This window comes from Oncorhynchus kisutch, linkage group LG29 (genome assembly GCF_002021735.2).
Source record: "Oncorhynchus kisutch isolate 150728-3 linkage group LG29, Okis_V2, whole genome shotgun sequence".
Classification (NCBI taxonomy): Eukaryota; Metazoa; Chordata; class Actinopteri; order Salmoniformes; family Salmonidae; genus Oncorhynchus; species Oncorhynchus kisutch.
In genome coordinates, this window is record NC_034202.2 from 42,257,718 (window position 1) to 42,282,929 (window position 25,212).

Here is a 25,212-nt window from a genome sequence, read left to right on the forward strand (position 1 = left end):
CTCTCTCTCTCTCTCTCTCTCTCTCTCTCTGAGGTTTACAGTCTGGAACTGTACAGGGGAGTAGGATCTCTCTCTGAGGTCTACAGTCTGGAACTGTACAGGGGAGTAGGTTCTCTCTCTCTGATGTCTACAGTCTGGAACTGTACAGGGGAGTAGGTTCTCTCTCTCTGAGGTCTACAGTCTGGAACTGTACAGGGGAGCAGGATGTTCCATTTATGTGTGTGTGTGTGTGTGTGTCTGTATGTAGAAGGAACTTGGACAGAAGGACCGACTGCTGCAGCAGCACAAACACAAACTGGAGGAGAGCCAGCTGCAGAAGGTAGTACCACAGACACACAGACAGACAGACACTACACCACAGATCTTTGTTCTTTTTTTCAGTTTTACATATACATCATGTGTGTTTGCATGTGTGTGTGTACAGGCTGGCTTGCAGAGAGAGCTGGAGTGTAAAGACAACATGTTGCAGGAGATGATGAGTCGTCATGGTGACCAGGCCCCGCCCCACCTCACGGCCACACCCCTTCCCTCTGGGGTAAGTCTACTGGCTTTTATTTAAAAAAGAGCCTAGCAACAAATGCAGCTACCTTGGAGAGTGTAGCCACCGAGGGTTTTTTGAAGCTGCCTTGGAGAGTTTAGCCACTGAGGGTTTTTGAAGCTGCCTTGGAGAGTTTAGCCACTGAGGGTTTTTGAAGCTGCCTTGGAGAGTGTAGCCACCGAGGGTTTTTTGAAGCTGCCTTGGAGAGTTTAGCCACTGAGGGTTTTTGAAGCTGCCTTGGAGAGTTTAGCCACTGAGGGTTTTTGAAGCTGCCTTGGAGAGTTTAGCCACTGAGGGTTTTTGAAGCTGCCTTGGAGAGTTTAGCCACTGAGGGTTTTTGAAGCTGCCTTGGAGAGTTTAGCCACTGAGGGTTTTTTGAAGCTGCCTTCAATGGCAAAAAAAAGAGGCCAATAATAGATTTAAAAAAATAATCTACAATTGTAGACCTAGAAGCGTGCCTTTACGCATGAATCATTCTAGTCTTCTCTTTATGCTTTGGGTCCACGGTCAGCACACATCTTCGGGGCTCTGTGTGAGTAACCCCCACAAACAAAATCGGCTGTACTGCACATAGTTTTCATGGGCCTTGTTTCGTGTGCATAATCTCTATGAAGCAATTGCGCGGCATGGTCTCTCGGAAAAGTCCTCCCCAAAATGACTCCACATCCATGCTCTTTCCATCGTACGCCCCGCGGACATCAGACCAAAATTACTCCAAATCCATGCTCTTTCCATCGTACGCCCCGCGGACATCAGACCAAAATGACTCCACATCCATGCTCTTTCCATCGTACGCCCCGCGGACATCATACCAAAATGACTCCACATCCATGCTCTTTCCATCGTACGCCCCGCGGACATCAGACCAAAATGACTCCACATCCATGCTCTTTCCATCGTACGCCCCGCGGACATCAGACCAAAATGACTCCACATCCATGCTCTTTCCAGGCGTACGCCCCGCGGACATCAGACCAAAATGACTCCACATCCATGCTCTTTCCATCGTACGCCCCGCGGACATCAGACCAAAATGACTCCACATCCATGCTCTTTCCATCGTACGCCCCGCGGACATCAGACCAAAATGACTCCACATCCATGCTCTTTCCAGGCGTACGCCCCGCGGACATCAGACCAAAATGACTCCACATCCATGCTCTTTCCATCGTACGCCCCGCGGACATCAGACCAAAATGACTCCACATCCATGCTCTTTCCATCGTACGCCCCGCGGACATCAGACCAAAATGACTCCACATCCATGCTCTTTCCATCGTATGAGTGCAAGAGTGCAATAAATGCTTAGAGATCATCCATAGACATGTCTCACGTACTGTTTCCTTTTCTGTGTGCATGAGCAACAGTACAATCTCTGATGTGCTGGAATATCTGCATGTCACATAAACTCTACCCAAACCGTCCCTCCCAGACTCCTGTCTCACCATGCCAACCCTCTCAGACTCCTGTCTCTACCCAAACCGTCCCTCCCAGACTCCTGTCTCACCATGCCATCCCTCTCAGACTCCTGTCTCTACCCAAACTGTCCCACCCAGACTCCTGTCTCACCATGCCATCCCTCTCAGACTCCTGTCTCACCATGCCATCCATCTCAGACTTCTGTCTCACCATGCCATCCCTCTCAGACTCCTGTCTCACCATGCCATCCCTCTGACTCCTGTCTCACTGTGCCATCCCTCCCAGACTCCTGTCTCACCGTGCCATCCCTCTCAGACTCCTGTCTCGCCATGCCATCCCTCTCAGACTCCTGTCTCACCATGCCATCCCTGCCAGACTCCTGTCTCACTGTGTCATTCCCACATCCCTCCCAGACTCCTGTCTCACCATGCCATCCCTCCCAGACTCCTGTCTCACTGTGCCGTCCCTCCCAGACTCCTGTCTCACCGTGCCGTCCCTCCCAGACTCCTGTCTCACCGTGCAGTCCCTCCCAGACTCCTGTCTCACTGTGCCGTCCCTCCCAGACTCCTGTCTCACTGTGCCGTCCCTCCCAGACTCCTGTCTCACCGTGCCGTCCCTCCCAGACTCCTGTCTCACTGTGCCATCCCTCCCAGACTCCTGTCTCACTGTGTCATTCCCACCGGACTCCTGTCTCACCATGCCATCCCTGCCAGACTCCTGTCTCTACCCAAACCGTCCCTCCCAGACTCCTGTCTCACCGTGCCATCCCTGCCAGACTTTTGTCTCACTGTGCCATCCCTCCCAGACTCCTGTCTCACTGGCTCAGGCATCGGAGGCTTGAAGTCAACATCAGAATCAGAAAACTCTTCATCAGCAACGTTGATTTCAAGCTCACTATCTGATCCTCCATCCGACTCCAACTCGTCTAAATTCTGCAGCATTTGCAATTTTGTCAGTGCCTCCATTCGTTTGGTTTGCCATTGTGAACTACACATATGTTGTACTCAGTGTCTGATTTGACACTCTGAGGAGAAATTATCTACCATTTCCAACCTTTCATAATAACATAATTATACCGCCCACAACACCCACAATTCTTCATTCATCATTACACTATTGTTCTAAATTCAATCACTCTTCACCCTCCTCATCATTTAGTTCATTGAAGTCACAATTATCAGTTTCTATCGCCCATTCATCCATTGACGACAGAACAGCATATTTTCATTTATTATGTTACTAGTTGTTGCTGAGTGAGTGGTTATGTACTGAATGCATGGACAGCACCGATATTCTTGGAAAATGTGGAAATAGAGCTATGCGCTTGAATTATGATAGTTATTTGACAAAGTGTCATAGAAACTGCAGAATATGCTCTTTCTGATACTATATAGAAATCACAATGATTCACCTGCATGTGACTCTGAAGGAGGATTTGATAAAGTGATGCCCCTTTCCCTGCATCTGTCAATTACCAGATACCAACTTTCCCAGAAATACTCCTCAGTTTCGTCAGCTGTCTCAGTGGCTGGTCTCAGACGATCCCGCAGGTGAAGAAGCCGGATGTGGAGGTCCTGGGCTGGCATGGTTAAACGAGGTCTGTGGTTGTGAGGCCGGTTGGACGTACTGCCAAATTCTCTAAAATGACGTTGGAGGCAGCTTATGGTAGAGAAATTAACTTCTCTGGCAACAGCTCTGGGGGAAATTCCTGCTGTCAGCATGCCAATTGCACGCTCCCTCAAAACTTGAGAAATCTTTGGCGTTGTGTGACAAAAATGCACATTTTAGAGTGGCCTTTTATTGTCCACAGCACAAGGTGCACCTGTGTAATGATCATCCTGTTTAATCAGCTTCTTGATATGCCACACCTGTCAGGGGGATGGATTATCTTGGCAAAGGAGAAATGCTCACTAACACAGATGTAAACAAATTTGTGCACAAAATTGGAGAATAATAAGCTTTTTGTTCATGTAGAAAAAATCTGGGATCTTTTATTTCAGCTCATTATGACCCCTCTGTGGAAAGATGACTCTCACGAACACGATGGTGTTTTCCGTTTAGCTCTGCAACCGATGTGTCACAATCGTCGTAATAATGATCGGACCAAGGTGCAGCGCGATATGGTTTCCACATATTTATTTTGTGAAAAGCACAAAACAAAGAAAGAACGAAACAAACAATGAACCGTGACTACAGAGGTGCTACGTGCACACAAACAATATCCCACAAACACCAGTGGGAAAAATAACTACTTAAATATGATCCCCAATTGATCCCCAAATGATCCCCAAAGACAACGATAGCCATCTGCCTCTAATTGGGAATCATACTAAAACACCAACATAGAAAAAAACAACTAGAACCCCACATAGAACATATAAACTAGACTAAACCCCTAGTCACGCCCTGACCTACTCTACCATAGAAAATAAAGGCTTTCTATGGTTAGGACGTGACACGATGTGCAAACTTCTGTCTGTAGTGTCCAAAATGTTTGTGCTACACACTGGAAATCCCTCTATGGAAAGGTGAGACTCTCACGAATATGTACATGTGACTTAGACAGGACTTAGACTGATGGGTTTTAAACAGCATATTCATTACACGGGTGCACCTTGTGCTAGGGACAAAAGGCCACTAAAATGTGCAGTTTTGTTAAACATCACAATGTTTTGAGGGAGCGTGCAATTGGCATGCGTGTTGGAAATTCAGTACTGAGAGAGACTTGGTCTTAGTCATTTCTTCAAACAATCATCTTTATTTAATATTGATTAATTATTGCAATAATGAGACCGTCAAGCCCACCAATCTTGACTGACTGAGAGTCTAGCCTTTACAGACGATGCACAATTTTCATATAGCTGATACCAAGATTGCTTAGTCAGTCACTTCTAACCTTCCCATAAGCCGACTTGGTCATCTACACAGGATAGTCTTTTACTTAGTTTCCCAGATGCCAGGAAGATGAGACAATGAGGCATTGTTCTTAATTCTTCCAGGCTCTCTCTATCTCGAGTCACACACACCACATCTTGTCTATAGAATGCTAGCTTTTATGTTTTTGTCACCAACACAAGTCAATTGTCAGCTTCTCTAGTAGAACCCATGTCCTCAACACCCAGACTGGCTGCAGGGTGCTAGAGTGGAGACCATAAAACACAGCATTAGCAGGACAGAAATATCTTACTGTTCGTTAAATAAATAATTGTTACATAGCCAACAAATAAGGTGAATACATTATTTTTCCCTCACACATGCTGACTGCAGGAATGTCCACCATAGCGGCTCCCAGAGAATTTAATTTGAACTTCTCTACCATAAGCCACCTCCTAAGTCGTTTTATAGAATTTGGCAATACGTCTAACCGGCCTCACAACCGCAGACCATGTGTACCAACGCCAGCCCAGGACCTCCACTTCCGACTTCTTCACCTGCTGGATCACCTGAGACCAGCCACCCGGACATCTGATGAAACTATGGGTTTGCACGAACAAAGAATTTCTCCACAAACTGTGGAGGTCTACGGTCTCAGGGAAGCTCCTCTACATGCTCGTCGTCCTCACCAGGGACTTGACCTGACTGCAGTTTGGGATCGTAACCAACTTCAGTGGGCAAACGCTCACCTTCGATGGCCACTGGCACGCTGGAAAAGCGTGCTCTTCACGGATTAATCTCGGTTTTAACTGTACTGGACAGATGGTAGACATAGTGGTTTGCTGATGTCAACGTTGTAAACAGAGTGCCCCATGGTGGCTCATGTGCAGGCATAAGCTACAGACAATGAACACGATTGCATGTTATCTATGGCAATTTGAATTCACAGAGATACCGTGACGAGATCCTGAGGCCCATTGTCGTGCCATTCATCTACCGCCATCACCTCATGTTTCAGCATGATAATGCCCAGCCCCCTGCCGGAAGGATCTGTACACAATTCCTGGAAGCGGAAAATGTCCCAGTTCTTACATGGCCTTTATACTCACCAGACATGTCACCCATTGAGCAAGTTTGGGATGCTCTGGATTGACTTGTATGACAGAGTGTTCCAGTTCCCACCAATATCCAGCAACTTCACATAGTCATTGAAGAGGAGTGGGAACATTCCACAGACCACAATCAACAGCCTGATCAACTCTGTGTGAAGGAGATGTGTCGCGCTGCATGAGGCAAATGGTGGTCACACCAGATACTGACTGGTTTTCTGATCCACGACCTTACTTTTTTTTTTAAAGGTATCTGTGACCAACATATGCATATCTGTATTCCTAGTCATGTGAAATCCATAGATTAGGGCCTAATGAATGTATTCCCAGTCATGTGAAATCCATAGATTAGGGCCGAATCAATTTATTTAAATCCTCTGGTTTCCTTATATGAACTGTAACTCAGTAAAATCTTTGAAAATGTTGCATGTTGTATATATTTTTTTGTTCAGTGTGTTATTACATATACTGTGTATGTGTGTGTGTGTGTGTGTGTGTGTGTAGGCTGAGGAGCTGCAGCTGGTGCGGTCAGCGTTGAGGAGTCTGAGAGGAGTGTTCCGAGAGCAGGATCCTCAACACCACACTCTGGACACACTGGAGCAGGGCATCACATCACTGACCGACAGACTGACACACACACACCAGGTAAACAGACCCACCAGGTAAACAGACCCACCAGGTACACAGACACACCAGGTACACACCAGGTACAGGTACACACCAGGTACACACCAGGTACAGGTACACAGACCCACCAGGTACACACCAGGTACACAGACCCACTAGGTACACAGACACACCCAGGTACACACCAGGAACACAGACCCACCAGGTACACAGACCCACCAGGTACCTACTAGGTACACGGACCCACCAGGTACACAGACCCACCAGGTACCCACCAGGTACACAGACACACCAGGTACACAGACATACCAGGTACACACATGGTACACAGACCCACCAGGTACACACCAGGTACACAGACCCACCAGGTACACAGACCCACCAGGTACAAAGACTAACCAGGTACACAGACCCACCAGGTACACAGACCCACCAGGTATACAGACACACCAGGTACACAGACCCACCAGGTACCCACCAGGTACACAGACCCACCAGGTACACAGACCCACCAGGTACACAGACACACCAGGTACACAGACACACCAGGTACCCACCAGGTACCCACCAGGTACACAGACCCACCAGGTACACATACCCACCAGGTACCCACCAGGTACACAGACCCACCAGGTACCCACCAGGTACACAGACACACCAGGTACACAGACACACCAGGTACACAGACACACCAGGTACACAGACACACCAGGTACCCACCAGACTCTCTCTTTCAACTTGTGCTATTAGAAATCCCTTGACTGTCGTGTGTTGTGTTCCTTAGGGGAAGGGGAAGTCTTCAGGATGCAACAGAGCCACACACAACCAGCACGACTCCTGGCCTCCAAGCAGTAAGATCACACACCGATGCCACAACGCATTATATTTTACAGCGAATGCTGCAGCAGAAGCGAACTCTTTCGTCCATGCGTAGGCGACACATTGGTGGTGGCTCCGTATGAAACTTAATAAAAACAAATAAGTAGGTCATCTTAATATTATTTCACACCTTGATAGCTCTTCTTTGTCTATAAAAAATTACGGGAACGTTTGAAAAAGTCCCAGGACACATGAGAATATATTTGTTCGTATGGACAGTAAATGAAAATATTCGGATGGTTAAAGGCCGACATTTGGTAGTTTCAATGAAAAAACGCTTTGTAACATGACTAGAAAGGGATTGGGGAACTCGATTAAACCCACCTATAGGGCTTATCTTCTTCCTGAAGAACAACAACCATTCACTGTTTATAATATCTAAAATAGTCAGTATAACTTACAGTATATCAAGGCCATGTCTACTTACTAAAAATTAAAAAATTGTATGAAGCCGCTTTTTCTCAAAAATAGTTATAACATATATTATCTATATTATACCTTATGTATACAGTTGAAGTCAGAAGTTCACATACCCTGAGGTTGGACTCAGTAAAACTCGTTTTTCATCCATTCCACAAACTTCTTGTTAACAAACTATAGTTTTGGCAAGTCAGTTAGGACCTCTACTTTGTCCATGACACAAATACATTTTCCAACAATTGTTTACAGGCAGATTATTTCACTTATAATTCACTGTATCACAATTCCAGTGGGTCAGAAGTTTACATACACTAAGTTGACTGTGCCTTTTAAACAGTTTGGAAAATTCCAGAAAATTATGTCATGGCTTTAGAAGCTTCTGATAGGCTGATTGAGTCAATTGGAGGTGGACCTGTGGATGTATTTCAAGGCCGACCTTCAAACTCAGTGCCTCTTTGCTTAACATCATGGGAAAATCAAAAGAAATCAGGCAAGACCTCAGAAAAGAAATTGTAGGCCCCCACAAGTCTGGGTTCCCAGAACAACAGCAAACGACCATGTGTACATGCTTGACGAAAAAGGTACAAAAGTATCTATATCCATAGTAAAACGAGTCCTATATTGACATAACCTGAAAGGCCGCTCAGCAAGTGTAACAGTATAACTTCAGACCGTCCCCTCGCCCATACCCGGGCGCGAACCAGGGACCCTCTGCACACATCAACAACAGTCACCCACGAAGCATCGTTACCCATCGCTCCACAAAAGCCGCGGCCCTTGCAGAGCAAGGGGAACTAATACTTCAAGGTCTCAGAGCAAGTGATGTCACCGATTGAAACGCTATTTAGCGCGCACCGCTAACTAAGCTAGCCGTTTCACATCCGTTACACAAGGAAGAAGCCACTGCTCCAAAACCACCATAAAAAAAGCAGACTACGGTTTGCAACTGCACATGGGGACAAAGATCATACTTTTGGAGAAATTTCCTCTGGTCTGATGAAACAAAAATATAACTTTTTGCCCATAATGACCATCATTTGGAGGAAAAAGAGGGAGGCTTGCAAGCCGAAGAACACCATCCCAACCGTGAAGCACGGGGGTGGCAGCATCATGTTGTGGGGGTGCTTTCCTGCAGGAGGGACTGGTGTACTTCACAAAATAGATGGCATCATGAGGGAGGGAAATTATTTGGATATATTGAAGCAACATCTCAAGACATCAGTCGGGAAGTTAAAGTTTGGTCGCAAATGGGTCTTCCAAATGGACAATGACCCCAAGCAAAGTTGTTGCAAAATGCCTTAAGGACAACAAAGTCAAGGTATTGGAGTGGCCACAAAGCCCTGAACTCGATCCCATAGAACATTTGTGGGCAGAACTGAAAAAGCGTGTGCGAACAAGGAGGCCTACAAACCTGACTCAGTTACAGCAGCTCTGTCAGGAGGAATGTGCCAAAATTCACCCAAGTTATTGTGGGAAGTTTGTGGAAGGCTTCCCGAAACATTTGATCCAAGTTAAACAATTTAAAGGCAATGCTATCAAATACTAATTGAGTGTATGTAAACTTCTGATCCACTGGGAATGTAATGAAAATTAAAGCTGAAATAAATCATTCTCTTTACTATTATTCTGACATTTCACATTCTTAAAATAAAGTGGTGATTCATCAGAGAAAATGACTTTACCCCAGTCCTCAGCAGTCCAATTCCTATACCTTTTGCAGAATATCATTCTGTCTCTGATGTTTTTCCTGGAGAGAAGTGGCTTCTTTGCTGCCCTTCTTGACACCAGGCCATCCTCCAAAAGTCTTTGCCTCACTGTGCGTGTAGATGCACTCACACCTGCCTGCTGCCATTCCTGAGCAGCTCTGTACTGGTGGTGCCCCGATCCTGCAGCTGAATCAACTTTAGGAGACGGTCCTGGCACTTGCTGGACTTTCTTGGGCACCCTGAAGCCTTCTTCACAACAATTGAACCGCTCTCCTTGAAGTTCTTGATGATCCGATAAATGGTTGATTTAGGTGCAATCTTACTGGCAGCAATATCCTTGCCTGTGAAGCCCTTTTTGTGCAAAGCAATGATGATGGCACATGTTTCCTTGCAGTTAACCATGGTTGACAGAGGAAGAAAAATTAAAATTCCAGTCTGTTATTCGAACTCAATCAGCATGACAGAGTGATCTCCAGCCTTGTCCTGGTCAACACTCACACCTGTGTTAATGAGAGAATCACTGACATGATGTCAGCTGGTCCTTTTGTGGCAGGTCTGAAATGCAGTAGAAATGTTTTATTGGGATTCAGTTCATTTGCATGGCAAATGGGACTTTACAATGAATTGCAATTAATCTGATCACTCTTCCATGTAGTCATGGCTCTATGTAGTACTGTGTGCCTCCCATAGTCTGTTCTGGACTTGGGGATTGTAAAGAGACCTCTTATGTCTTGTGGGGTATGCATGGGTGTCCGAGCTGTGTGCCAGTAGTTTAGACAGACAGCTTGGTGCATTCAACATTCAACACCTCTCACAAATAAAAGTAGTGATGAAGTCACTCTCCTCCACTTTCAGCCAGGAGAGATTGACATGCATATTATTAATGTTAGCTCTCTGTGTACATCCAAGGGCCAGCCATGCTGCCCTTTTCTGAGCCAATTGCATTTTTCCTAAGTCCTTTTTTGTGGCACCTGACCACACGACTGAACAGTAGTCAAGGTGCAACAAAACTAGGGCCTGTAGGACCTGCCTTGTTGATCGTGTTGTTAAGAAGGTAGAGCAGTGCTTTATTATGGACAGACTTCTCCCCATCTTAGCTACTACTGCATCAATATGTTTTGACCAGGACAGTTTACAATCTAGGATTACTCCAAGCCGTTTAGTCATCTCAACTTGCCCAATTTCCCCATTATTTATTACAAGCTTTAGTTGAGGTTTTGCGTTTAGTGAGTGTTTTGTTCCATATACAATGCTTTTAGTTTTAGAAATATTTAGGGATAACTTTATCCTTGCCACCCACTGAAACTAACTGCAGCACTTTGTTAAGTGTTGCAGTCATTTCAGTTGCTGTAGTAGCTGATGTGTATAGTGTTGAATCATCCACATACATAGACACTCTGGCTTTACTCAAAGTCAGAGGCATGTCGTTAGTAAAGATTGAAAAAAGCAAGGGGCCTAAACAGCTGCCCTGGGGAATTCCTGATTCTAACTGGATTATATTTGATAGGATTCCATTAAAGAACACCTTCTGTGTTCTGTTAGACAAGTAACTCTTTATCCACATTATAGCAGTGGGTGTAAAGCCTTAACATATACGTTTTTCCAGCAGCAGACTATGATCAATAATGTCAAAAGCCGTACTGAAGTCTAACAAGACAGCACCCACAATCATTTTATCATCAATTTCTCTCAGCCAATCATCAGTCATTTGTGTAAGTGATGTGCTTGTTGAGTGTCCTTCCCTATAAGCATGCTGAAAGTCTGTTGTCAATTTGTTTACTGTAAAATAGCATTGTATCTAGTCAAACACAATGTTTTCCAGAAGTTTACTAAGGGTTGGTAACAGGCTGATTGGTTGGCTATTTGAGCCAGTAAAGGAGCTTTACTATTCTTGGGTAGCGGAATGACTTTAGCTTCCCTCCAGACCTGAGGGCACACTCTAGTAGGCATAAATTGAAGATGTGGCAAATAGGAGTGTCAATTTCGTCTGCTATTATCCTTAGTAATTTTCCATCCAGATTGTCAGACCCTGGTGGCTTGTCATTGTTGATAGACAGCAATAATGTTTTCACCTCTTCCACACTGACTTTACAGAATTCAAAAGTACATTCTTGTCTTTCATGATTTGGTCTAAAAAACTTGGATGTGTAATGTCAGCGTTTGTTGCTGGCATGTCATCCCTAAGTTTGCTTATCTTGCCAATGAAAAAGTCATTAAAGTAGTTTGCAATATCAGTGGGCTTTGTGATGAATGAGCCATCTGATTCAATAAATGAAGGAGCCGAGTTGGCTTTTTTCCCAAAAATGTAAGTTGCCCTTTTTACTATCATTCTTTATATAATTTATTTGTTTCATAGTGTAGTTTATTTCTTTTTATTTTGTTTAGTCACATGATTTCTCAATTTACAGTACGCTTGCCAATCAGTTGTGCAGCAATACGTATTTGCCATTCCTTTTACCTCATCCCTCTCAACCATACAATTTTTCAATTCCTCGTCAATCCAAGGGGATTTAACAGTTTTTACAGTCATTTTCTTAATGGCTTATTAGTAACGGGAATAGTAGTTTCATAGATGTGTCAAGTGCAGCGTCTGGTTGCTCCTCATTACTCACCACAGACCAGCAGCGTCTGGTTGCTCCTCATTACTCACCACAGACCAGCAGCGTCTGGTTGCTCCTCATTACTCACCACAGACCAGCAGCGTCTGGTTGCTCCTCATTACACACCACAGACCAGCAGCGTCTGGTTGCTCCTCATTACTCACCACAGACCAGCAGCGTCTGGTTGCTCCTCATTACACACCACAGACCAGCAGCGTCTGGTTGCTCCTCATTACTCACCACAGACCAGCAGCGTCTGGTTGCTCCTCATTACTCACCACAGACCAGCAGCGTCTGGTTGCTCCTCATTACTCACCACAGACCAGCAGCGTCTGGTTGCTCCTCATTACTCACCACAGACCAGCAGCGTCTGGTTGCTCCTCATTACTCACCACAGACCAGCAGCGTCTGGTTGCTCCTCATTACTCACCACAGACCAGCAGCGTCTGGTTGCTCCTCATTACTCACCACAGACCAGCAGCGTCTGGTTGCTCCTCATTACTCACCACAGACCAGCAGCGTCTGGTTGCTCCTCATTACTCACCACAGACCAGCAGCGTCTGGTTGCTCCTCATTACTCACCACAGACCAGCAGCGTCTGGTTGCTCCTCATTACTCACCACAGACCAGCAGCGTCTGGTTGCTCCTCATTACTCACCACAGACCAGCAGCGTCTGGTTGCTCCTCATTACTCACCACAGACCAGCAGCGTCTGGTTGCTCCTCATTACTCACCACAGACCAGCAGCGTCTGGTTGCTCCTCATTACTCACCACAGACCAGCAGCGTCTGGTTGCTCCTCATTACTCACCACAGACCAGCAGCGTCTGGTTGCTCCTCATTACACACCACTGACCAGCAGCGTCTGGTTGCTCCTCATTACTCACCACAGACCAGCAGCGTCTGGTTGCTCCTCATTACTCACCACAGACCAGCAGCGTCTGGTTGCTCCTCATTACTCACCACAGACCAGCAGCGTCTGGTTGCTCCTCATTACTCACCACAGACCAGCAGCGTCTGGTTGCTCCTCATTACTCACCACAGACCAGCAGCGTCTGGTTGCTCCTCATTACTCACCACAGACCAGCAGCGTCTGGTTGCTCCTCATTACTCACCACAGACCAGCAGCGTCTGGTTGCTCCTCATTACTCACCACAGACCAGCAGCGTCTGGTTGCTCCTCATTACACACCACTGACCAGCAGCGTCTGGTTGCTCCTCATTACTCACCACAGACCAGCAGCGTCTGGTTGCTCCTCATTACTCACCACAGACCAGCAGCGTCTGGTTGCTCCTCATTACTCACCACAGACCAGCAGCGTCTGGTTGCTCCTCATTACTCACCACAGACCAGCAGCGTCTGGTTGCTCCTCATTACTCACCACAGACCAGCAGCGTCTGGTTGCTCCTCATTACTCACCACAGACCAGCAGAGTCTGGTTGCTCCTCATTACTCACCACAGACCAGCAGCGTCTGGTTGCTCCTCATTACTCACCACAGACCAGCAGCGTCTGGTTGCTCCTCATTACTCACCACAGACCAGCAGCGTCTGGTTGCTCCTCATTACTCACCACAGACCAGCAAACATTCTTTACATCATCAACATATGAATCACTACAAAACGTATTGTATGACCTCTTATACACTATATTAGGCCCAGCCTGACCTCTTATACACTATATTAGGCCCAGCCTGACCTCATATACACTATATTAGGCCCAGCCTGACTTCTTATACACTATATTAGGCCCAGCCTGACCTCTTATACACTATATTAGGCCCAGCCTGACCTCTTATACACTATATTAGGCCCAGCCTGACCTCTTATACACTATATTAGGCCCAGCCTGACCTCTTATACACTATATTAGGCCCAGCGTTTGGAACTGTGGTTTTCCTAGATATGGTTACTATATAGTGATCACCACATCCTATGGATTTGGATACTGTTTTAAAGCAAATGTCTGAAGCATTAATTAAGATGTGATCAATACATCCAATAGATCTGCTTTAAATCAAATATCTGCAGCATTAATTAAGATGTGATCAATACATGTTGATGATGTAATTCCTGTGCTGTTTGTAACGACCCTGGTAGGTTGACTGATAACCTGAACCAGTTTACAGGCTCTGGTTACAGTTTGCAGTTTTTTCCTGAGTGGGCAGCTTGATGATAGCCGGTTAATATTTAAATCACCCAGAAAAAATACCTCTCTGTTGACGCAATTTTTGAAGGAGGTACCACTGTATTGTACACAGTCGTTGAGTGCACAAGGGGGTCTCCGCAGACCTTCCCTGGCATGTGTTGCTTGACAAAAAGTCAAGTCAGCCACACACATGAAATGTCCCCTTTTTCTGATGGTGTGTGTGTGTGTTTCAGAGATGGCCCACTCCTACAGTAGTCCATTGCTGAGCTCGTGTGGTTCCACTAAGGTCCTCTACTTTACAGACCACTCACACACACCCTGCATGATCCACATCAACAAGAGGTACGTGTGTTTACCTAACTTCTAATCATAACCAATGTATCTGGGACCTTGAAATGTTTCAGAATCATCTGTATTCAAAATACATTTGCATGAACAGTAATTTAATTTGGTGAAATGGTGCTGCCACAATAAACAGGATATAATATAGACATATCTAGACGCAGAATCCACATCTAATGAATGTCCCAGGAGACTAAGGCCTTCCTCCAGAGCCTTCAGAAAGTATATTCACCCCTTGACTTTTCCATATTGTTGTATTACCTCTGAATTTAAAACGGTTTAAATTGAGATTTTGTGTCACTGGCCTACATACAATATCCCATAATGTTAAAGTGGATTTAAAAAAATATATATATATATATTTTTTTACAAATTATGTAAAAATGAAAAGCTGAAATCTCTTGGGTCAATAAGTATTCAACTCCTTTATTATCTCAAGCCTGAATATGTTTAGGAGTAAGCATTTACTTAACAAGTCACGTAATAAGTTGCATGAAACTGAAGATGGATCGACAACATTGTAGTTACTCCACAATACTAACCTAAATGACAGAGTAAAAAAGGAAGTCTATACAGATTAAATATATTCCAAAACATGCATTCTGTTTGCAACAAGGCACTAAAGTAAAACTGCAAAAAGTGTGGCAAAGGAATTAACTTTATATCCTGAATACAAAGCATTATCTTTGGTGCAAATCCAACACGTCACTGAGTACCACTTCATATTTTTAAGTATGGTGGTGGCTGTATCATGTTATGGGTATGCTTGTCATTTGCAATGACTAGGGAGTTTTGTAATAATACAAATAAATGGTATAGAACTAAGCACATGCCAAATCCTGATTCAGTCTACTTTCCAACAGACACTGGGAAATGAATTCACCTTTCTACTTACGTAAATAAGATGTATGTATTTCATTTTACAATACATTTGCAAACATTTCTAAAAACATATTTTCACTTTGTGTGTAGATGGGTGAGAGATTTTTTATTTATTTAATCCATTTTGAATTGAGACTAACAACAAAATGTGCAGTAAGTCAAGGGGTATGAATACTTTCTGAAGGCACTGGAGACTATTCACATTCAGCCAACGTATTTATTTGTATGTAGAGATGTATTAAACAAAACAAAAGCAATGACAGGATCATGTGCAACGGAGGAACTATAAAATGTCAAGAGTCAGGATGATCATGTAGGGTGCATAGTCTGGGTGAGAAGATTATTGGAAACATTTGATGTGTGTTAGGTTGGGGAAAGTCACTCTGAGAGATGTGAAGACTGCAGTAGACAGAGATGACAACTACAGATTCCACTTCAAAGCCCTCGACCCCGAGTTTGGTACCGTTAAAGAAGAGGTGAGGAGGGAAGGAGAAACTAGAGATGAGGGAGAGTAGAGCAGGGGGAGTGAAGAGGGGAGAGGAAAGGAGAAGAGGGGGTTGACAAGTGGAGAGGGGAGGAGAGTAGGGGCAGAGGACAGGAGGGGGTGGAAGGAGGGGGGCGGGGGAGGAGAGGAGGGCAGAGGACAGGTGGGGCAGAGGAGGAGAGAAGGGGGAGGAGAGGAGGGGGAGGAGAGGAGGGGTAGAGGGGAGGAGAGGAGGGGGGGCGGAGAGGAGGGGTAGAGGGGAGGAGGGGAGGCAGAGAGGAGGGGTAGAGGGGAGGAGGGGAGGCAGAGAGGAGGGGGCGGAGAGGAGGGGGCGGAGAGGAGGGGCAGGGGAGGAGGGGTAGAGGACAGGAGGGGGCGGAGAGGAGGGGTAGAGGACAGGAGGGGCGGGGGAGGAGAGGAGGGGTAGAGGACAGGAGGGGCGGTGGAGGAGAGGAGGGGCAGAGGACAGGAGGGGGGCGGAGAGAAGGGGTAGAAGGAGGGAGGGGTCTGGTGATCTATACCTGAATACAGTCACACTTGATATTTTGTGTGTGTGTGTATATATAGGTATTTGAAGACGAGGCGTTGGTTCCAGGCTGGGAGGGGAAGATAGTGGCCTGGGTGGAGGAGAACAACGGAGAGGAGAGGTACGCACTCAAACACATACGCACACACTTCTCCGTCAGTGTTCAGTCTGTCATTGTTCTTTACTTTTCCACAGGATTAAAGGACCTAGCTGCTGAGGAACTAGAGGACCTAGCTGCTGAGGAACTGAAGGGAACTAGCTGCTGAGGAACTAAAGGACCTAGCTGCTGAGGAACTGAAGGGAACTAGCTGCTGAGGAACTAAATGACCTAGCTGCTGAGGAACTGAAGGGAACTAGCTGCTGAGGAACTAGAGGACCTAGCTGCTGAGGAACTGAAGGGAACTAGCTGCTGAGGAACTAAATGACCTAGCTGCTGAGGAACTAGAGGACCTAGCTGCTGAGGAACTGAAGGGAACTAGCTGCTGAGGAACTGAAGGATCTAGCTGCTGATGAACTGAAGGACCTAGCTGCTGAGGAACTAAAGGACCTAGCTGCTGAGGAACTAAAGGACCTAGCTGCTGAGGAACTAAAGGATCTAGCTGCTGAGGAACTAAAGGACCTAGCTGCTGAGGAACTAAAGGATCTAGCTGCTGAGGAACTAAAGGACCTAGCTGCTGAGGAACTAAAGGACCTAGCTGCTGAGGAACTAAAGGACCTACAGTTGAAGTTGGAAGTTTACATACACTTAGGTTGGAGTCATTAAAACTCATTTTTCAACCACTCCACACATTTATTGTTAACAAACTATGGTTTTGGCAAATCTACTTTGTGCATGACACAAGTAATGTTTCCAACAATTGATTATTTCACTTATAATTCACTGTATCACAATTCCAGTGGGTCAGACGTTTACATAAACTAAGTTCACTGTGCCTTTAAACAGCTTGGAAAATTCCAGAAAATGATGTCATGGCTTTAGAAGCTTCTGATAGGCTAATTGACATCATTTCAGTCAATTGGAGGTCTCCGTGTGGATGTATTTCAAGGCCTACCTTCAAACTCAGTGCCTCTTTGCTTGACATCATGGGAAAATCAAAAATAAATCAGCCAATACCTCAGAAAGAAATTGTAGTCCTCCACAAGTCTGGTTCAATCAGAAAAAAATTTGTAGACCTCCACAAGTCTGGTTCATCCTTGGGAGCAATTTCCAGACGCCTGAAGGTACCACGTTCATCTGTACAAACAATAGTATGCAAGTATAAACACCATTGGACCACCATTGGACCACATCATACCGCTCAGGAAGGAGATGCGTTCTGTCTCCTAGAGATGAACATACTTTGGTGCGAAAAGTGCAAATCAATCCCAGAACAGCAGCAAAGGACCTTGTGAAGATGCTGGAGTAAACATGTACAAAAGCATCTATATCCACAGTAAAACGAGTCCTATATCGCCGCTCAGCAAGGAAGAAGCCACTGCACAAAAACAGCCAGACTATGGTTTGCAACTGCACATGGGGACAAAGATCGTACTTTTTGGAGAAATGTCCATTGGTCTGATAAAACAACAATAGAACTGTTTGGCCATAATGACCATCGTTATGTTTGGAGGAAAAAGGGGGACACTTGCAAGCCGAAGAACACCATCCCAACCGTGAAGCACAGGGGTGGCAACATCATGTTGTGGGGGTGCTTTGCTGCAGGAGGGACTGGTGCACTTCACAAAATAGATGCCATCATGAGGCAGGAAAATGATGTGGATATATTGAAGCTACATCTCAAGACATCAGTCAGGAAGTTAAAGCTTGGTCGCAAATGGGTCTTCCAAATGAACTATGACCCCAAGCATACTTCCAAAGTTGTGGCAAAATGGCTTAAGCACAACAAAGTCAAGGTATTGGAGTGGCCATCACAAAGCCCTGACCTCAATCCTATAGAACATTTGTGGGCAGAACTGAAAAGGTGTGTGCGAGCAAGGAGGCCTACAAACCTGACTCAGTTACACCAGCTCTGTCAGGAGGAATGGGCCAAAATTCCTTATTGTGGGAAGCTTGCCAAAGGCTACCCGAAACGTTTGATCCAAGTTAAACAATTTAAAGGCAATGCTACCAAACACTAATTGAGTGTATATAAACGTCTGACCCACTGGGAATGTGATTAAAGAAATAAAAGCTGAAATAAATCATTTTCTCTACTATTATTCTGACATTTCACATTCTTAATATAAAGTGGTGATCCTAACGGACCTAAAACGGGGTATTTCTACTTGGATTAAATGTCAGGGTTTAAATGCATTTGGCTAATGTGTATGTAAACCTCCGACTTCAACTGCTACTGCTGAGGAACTAAAGGACACGCAGTGCATTCGGAAAGTATTCAGACCCCTTGACTTTTTTCAAATTTTGTTACGTTACAGCCTTATTCTAAAATTGATTATTTTTTTAAATACACAATACCCCATAATGACAAAGCAAAAACTGTTTTTCAGACATTTTTGCAAATGTATTTAAAAAAAAGTGTAATATCACATATAAGTGTTCAGACCCTTTACTCAATACTTTGTTGAAGCACCTTTGGCAGCGATTACAGCCTCAAGTCTTCTTGGGTATGCCGCTACAACCTTGTCACAACTGTATTTGGGGAGTTGTTCCCATTCTGCTCTGCAGATCCTCTCAAGCTCAGTCAGGTTGGATGGGGAGCGTTGCTGCACACCTATTTTCAGGTCTCTCAAGAGATGTTGGGTTCAAGTCTGGGCTTTGGCTGGGCCACTCAATGACATTCAAAGACTTGTCCCGAAGCCACTCCTGCGTTGTCTTGGATGTGTGCTTAGGGTCATTGTCCTGTTGGATGGTGAGCCTTCGCCCCAGTCTGAGTTCCTGAGCACTCTGGAGCAGGTTTTCATGAAGGATCTCTGTACTTTGCTCCGTTCATCTTTGCCTTGATCCTGATTAGTCCTGAATAACATCCCCACAGCATGATGCTCCCACCACCACGCTTCACCATAGGGATGGTGCCACGTTTTCTCCAGACATGATGCTTTGCTTTCATGCCAAACAGTTCAATCTTGGTTTCATCAGACCTGAGAATCTTGTTTCTCATGGTCTGAGAGTCTTTAGGTGCCTTTTGGCAAACTCTAAGCGGGCTGTCATGTGCCTTTTACTGAGGAGTGGCCTCCGTCTGGCCAGTCTACCATGAAGGCCTGATTGGTGGACTGCTGCAGAGATGTTTATCCTTCTGGAAGATTATTCCATTTCCACAGACGAGCTCTGTCAGTGACCATCGGGTTCTTGGTCACCTCGCTGACCAAGACCCTCCTCCCCCGATTGCTCAGTTTGGCTGGCCAGCCAGCTCTAGGAAGAGTGTTTGTTGTTCCAAATTTCTTCCATTTAAGAAAGGGCCTAGCGAGGTGCTGCTGAGGAACACACTGTTACTAAAGGACCTAGTGAGGTGCTGCTGAGGAACACACTGTTACTAAAGGACATAGCGAGGTGTTGCTGAGGAACACACTGTTACTAAAGGACCTAGCGAGGTGTTGCTGAGGAACACACTGTTACTAAAGGACCTAGCGAGGTGTTGCTGAGGAACACACTGTTACTAAAGGACCTAGCGAGGTGTTGCTGAGGAACACACTGTTACTAAAGGACCTAGCGAGGTGTTGCTGAGGAACACACTGTTACTAAAGGACCTAGCGAGGTGTTGCTGAGGAACACACTGTTACTAAAGGACCTAGCGAGGTGCTGCTGAGGAACACACTGTTACTAAAGGACCTAGCGAGGTGCTGCTGAGGAACACACTGTTACTAAAGGACCTAGCGAGGTGTTGCTGAGGAACACACTGTTACTAAAGGACCTAGCGAGGTGTTGCTGAGGAACACACTGTTACTAAAGGACCTAGCGAGGTGCTGCTGAGGAACACACTGTTACTAAAGGACCTAGCGAGGTGTTGCTGAGGAACACACTGTTACTAAAGGACCTAGCGAGGTGCTGCTGAGGAACATACCGTTACTAAAGGACCTAGCGAGGTGCTGCTGAGGAACACACTGTTACTAAAGGACCTAGCGAGGTGTTTCTGAGGAACAAAGTGTTACTAAAGGACCTAGCGAGGTGCAACTGAGGAACACACTGTTACTAAATCCTTTGAGAACTGTGCCTTATCCAGGACATGCTTGGTTTTAAAGGTTTTTATTTAGAATTGAGAATTAATTATGTTTTGTATTGTTTACAGAGGAGAATTTTTTTGCAGTAGAGTTGAACATCAGAACACCGAGCTGTTGCAAAAGCAGGATCAGTAAGTTAAGCCAGATAACTCTTATTAGGAGTAAAATATAGTTCTTGATTTACTGATGTATTTATAAAGCTGAACTTGAATATGGTTGTCAAGTCAGTTATACCATGATGCCAATTATACATTGACGTTATTGCCATGATGCCAATTATACATTGACGTTATTGCCATGATGCTAGGTTATCCTTGACGTTATTGCCATGATGCTAGGTTATCCTTGACGTTATTGCCATGATGCTAGGTTATCCTTGACGTTATTGCCATGATGCTAGGTTATCCTTGACGTTATTGCCATGATGCCAATTATACATTGACGTTATTGCCATGATGCTAGGTTATCCTTGACGTTATTGCCATGATGCTAGGTTATCCTTGACGTTATTGCCATGATGCCAATTATACATTGACGTTATTGCCATGATGCTAGGTTATCCTTGACGTTATTGCCATGATGCTAGGTTATCCTTGACATTATTGCCATGATGCTAGGTTATCCTTGACGTTATTGCCATGATGCTAGGTTATCCTTGACGTTATTGCCATGATGCTAGGTTATCCTTGACGTTATTGCCATGATGCTAGGTTATCCTTGACGTTATTGCCATGATGCTAGGTTATCCTTGACGTTATTGTCATGATGCTAGGTTATCCTTGACGTTATTGCCATGATGCTAGGTTATCCTTGACGTTATTGCCATGATGCTAGGTTATCCTTGACGTTATTGCCATGATTCTACGTTATCCTTGATGTTATTGCCATGATGCTAGGTTATCCTTGACGTTATTGCCATGATGCTAGGTTATCCTTGACGTTATTGCCATGATGCCAGGTTATCCTGGACGTTATTGCCATGATGCCAGTTATACCTTGACGTTATTGTCATGATGCCAGGTATACCTTGACGTTATTGCCATGATGCTAGGTTATCCTTGACGTTATTGCCATGATGCCAGGTTATCCTTGACGTTATTGCCATGATGCCAGTTATACCTTGACGTTATTGCCATGATGCCAGGTTATCCTGGACGTTATTGCCATGATGCTAGGTTATCCTTGACGTTATTGCCATGATGCTACGTTATCCTTGATGTTATTGCCATGATGCTAGGTTATCCTTGACGTTATTGCCATGATGCTAGGTTATCCTTGACGTTATTGCCATGATGCCAGGTTATCCTTGACGTTATTGCCATGATGCTAGGTTATCCTTGACGTTATTGCCATGATGCCAGTTATACCTTGACATTATTGCCATGATGCTAGGTTATCCTTGACGTTATTGCCATGATGCTAGGTTATCCTTGACGTTATTGCCATGATGCCAGTTATACCTTGACGTTATTGCCATGATGCCAGTTATACCTTGACGTTATTGCCATGATGCTAGGTTATCCTTGACATTATTGCCATGATGCCAGTTATCCTTGACGTTATTGCCATGATGCCAGTTTCAAGTCTCTGACATTATTTAGAACGTTTGTTAGTCGGCTAACTGATTGATCCTGCGGTCTGGAACAGCCCCACGCCTCTGTTCAACCACCAGACCTCCATGTTTTAATAAACACTCCGAACCACCAGACCTCCATGTTTTAATAAACACTCCGAACCACCAGACCTCCATGTTTTAATAAACACTCCGAACCACCAGACAGACATGTTTTAATAAACACTCCGAACCACCAGACAGACATGTTTTAATAAACACTCCGAACCACCAGACCTCCATGTTTTAATAAACACTCCGAACCACCAGACCTCCATGTTTTAATAAACACTCCGAACCACCAGACAGACATGTTTTAACTTCTTGCGTCGAGCCATCCCGGATCTGGATCGTGAATACAGCCTCAAGCTCATTACCATAACGCAACGTTAACTATTCATGAAAATCGCAAATGAAATGAAATTAATATGCTAGCTCTCAAGCTTAGCCTTTTGTTAACAACACTGTCATCTCAGATTTTCAAAATATGCTTCTCAACCATAGCAAAACAAGCATTTGTGTAACAGCTAGCGTAGCATTTAGCGTTAGCATCAGCAGGCAACATTTTCACAAAAACCAGAAAATCATTCAAATAAAATCATTTACCTTTGAAGAACTTCAGATGTTTTCAATGAGGAGACTCAGTTAGATAGCAAATGCTCAGTTTTTCCTGAAAGATTATTTGTTTAGGAGAAATCGCTCCGTTTGGTGCGTCACGTTTAGCTACGAAAAAACCTGTATCCAGGAGTGTAATTATCCCTTCAGCTCATTAGCATAACACAACGTTAACTATTCATGAAAAACGCAAATTAAATTAAATTAATATGCTAGCTCTCAAGCTTAGCCTTTTGTTAACAACACTGTCATCTCAGATTTTCAAAATATGCTTCTCAACCATAGCAAAACAAGCATTTGTGTAACAGCTAGCGCAGCTAGCGTAGCATTTAGCGTTAGCATCAGCAGGCAACATTTTCACAAAAAACAGAATCATTCAAATAAAATCATTTACCTTTGAAGAACTTCAGATGTTTTCAATGAGGAGACTCTCAGTTAGATAGCAAATGCTCAGTTTTTCCTGAAAAAACCCATCAAAACGGCGAACTTTTTTCCAAATTAACTCCATAATATCGACTGAAACATGGTAAACGTTGTTTAGAATCAATCCTCAAGGTGTTTTTCACATATCTCTTCATGATATATCGTTCGTTGAAAGCCTCCTCTCTCCTCTCAATCACTGGATGACTGCGTGCAGCTTGTAGATTACGCACCAATTTAGACAAAGGACACCGGGCGGACCCTTGGTAAATGTAGTCTCTTATGGCCAATCTTCCAATGATATGCCTACAAATACGTCACAATGCTGCAGACACCTTGGAGAAACGATAGAAAGGGCAGGCTCATTCCCGGCGCAATCACAGCCATATAAGGAGACGTTGGAAAACAGAGCCTCAAAAATTCTGCCCATTTCCTGGTTGAAGTTTCATCTTGGTTCTGTGGCACTCACAGATAATATCTTTGCAGTTTTGGAAACGTTAGAGTGTTTTCTTTCCAAAGCTGCCAATTATATGCAGTCGAGCATCTTTTCGTGACAAAATATTGCGCTTAAAACGGGCACGTTTTTTTATCCATAAATTAAAAGAGCGCCCCCTATATCCAAGAAGTTAATAAACACTCCGAACCACCAGACCTCCATGTTTTAATAAACACTCCGAACCACCAGACCTCCATGTTTTAATAAACACTCCGAACCACCAGACCTCCATGTTTTAATAAACACTCCGAACCACCAGACAGACATGTTTTAATAAACACTCCGAACCACCAGACAGACATGTTTTAATAAACACTCCGAACCACCAGACCTCCATGTTTTAATAAACACTCCGAACCACCAGACAGACATGTTTTAATAAACACTCCGAACCACCAGACCTCCATGTTTTAATAAACACTCCGAACCACCAGACAGACATGTTTTAATAAACACTCCGAACCACCAGACAGACATGTTTTAATAAACACTCCGAACCACCAGACCTCCATGTTTTAATAAACACTCAGAACCACCAGACAGACATGTTTTAATAAACACTCCGAACCACCAGACCTCCATGTTTTAATAAACACTCCGAACCACCAGAGACGTGTTTCCATTAAAGCGACTTGTTTCGTGATGACTTAGTGCACATAAAAATACATTTTGCGGGTAAAATCCCATGTTCCGAATAAAAATGACATGTTAAATGGGTTTCCATTGCATTTTCAACTCTACTGATGTTGCGTTATAGTAAGTGTGCCCATTCTGGTATTGGCACATGCGTTCTAGCCAAGAGTGCTGTTGGCTAGAGTGCATGTATGGCCTACATAATGAGATTATTATGGACAAAATAGTACCATTTTGTAAAACGGCAGCCAAGCGTCGATGATCATGTCACCATAATAAGACCCTCAATATTTATTGGAAATACGCATTACCTTGCACTTTCACCACCCTGTGAAGTTCATCATTTATTTAATCTGTTGCCTAATAAACTGCATGCTTTCCTGACAAGTTGCAGTGGGAGGACTATGCGTCATCTCATGACTCCAAGTTTATTCGATATGATGGTTATTATGTTAATATTTGCGCATAAAAGCATTTGACATTTCTCGCATAATACATTTTACTGACACAAAAACATCCCTCCTTGTCTAGCGTATTTTGTTTTGTTGACATTTGGAAAGTTTCCCCCCAAAAAAGTGTTTCCATGTGTCAGGAAATTTTTTATCCGACATGTACTTTACTCTTATTAAAAGGTTGGATGGAAACCTGGTTACTATAAACTCACAGTCCGCCATAGTGAACGGGGTTTCCTCCGACACATTGGTGCGGCTGGCTTCCGGGTTAAGTTGG

General features: G+C 44.5%; 1 protein-coding gene across 1 annotated transcript in view; it reads left to right on the forward strand.

Annotated features, from left to right (window-relative positions):
- The window catches only part of LOC109877919 (dixin), a 59,886-nt gene extending 42,520 nt beyond the window's left edge, over nt 1-17,366 (forward strand). The window contains exons 13-20 of the mRNA XM_031809614.1: nt 248-319; nt 425-535; nt 6,445-6,585; nt 7,352-7,418; nt 14,552-14,660; nt 15,910-16,018; nt 16,594-16,673; nt 16,748-17,366. Coding sequence (XP_031665474.1) covers nt 248-319; nt 425-535; nt 6,445-6,585; nt 7,352-7,418; nt 14,552-14,660; nt 15,910-16,018; nt 16,594-16,673; nt 16,748-16,769 — 711 coding nt within the window. The 3' untranslated portion in view covers nt 16,770-17,366. The remainder of the gene's footprint in view (nt 1-247; nt 320-424; nt 536-6,444; nt 6,586-7,351; nt 7,419-14,551; nt 14,661-15,909; nt 16,019-16,593; nt 16,674-16,747) is intronic.
- Nucleotides 17,367-25,212: the final 7,846 nt, after the last annotated feature.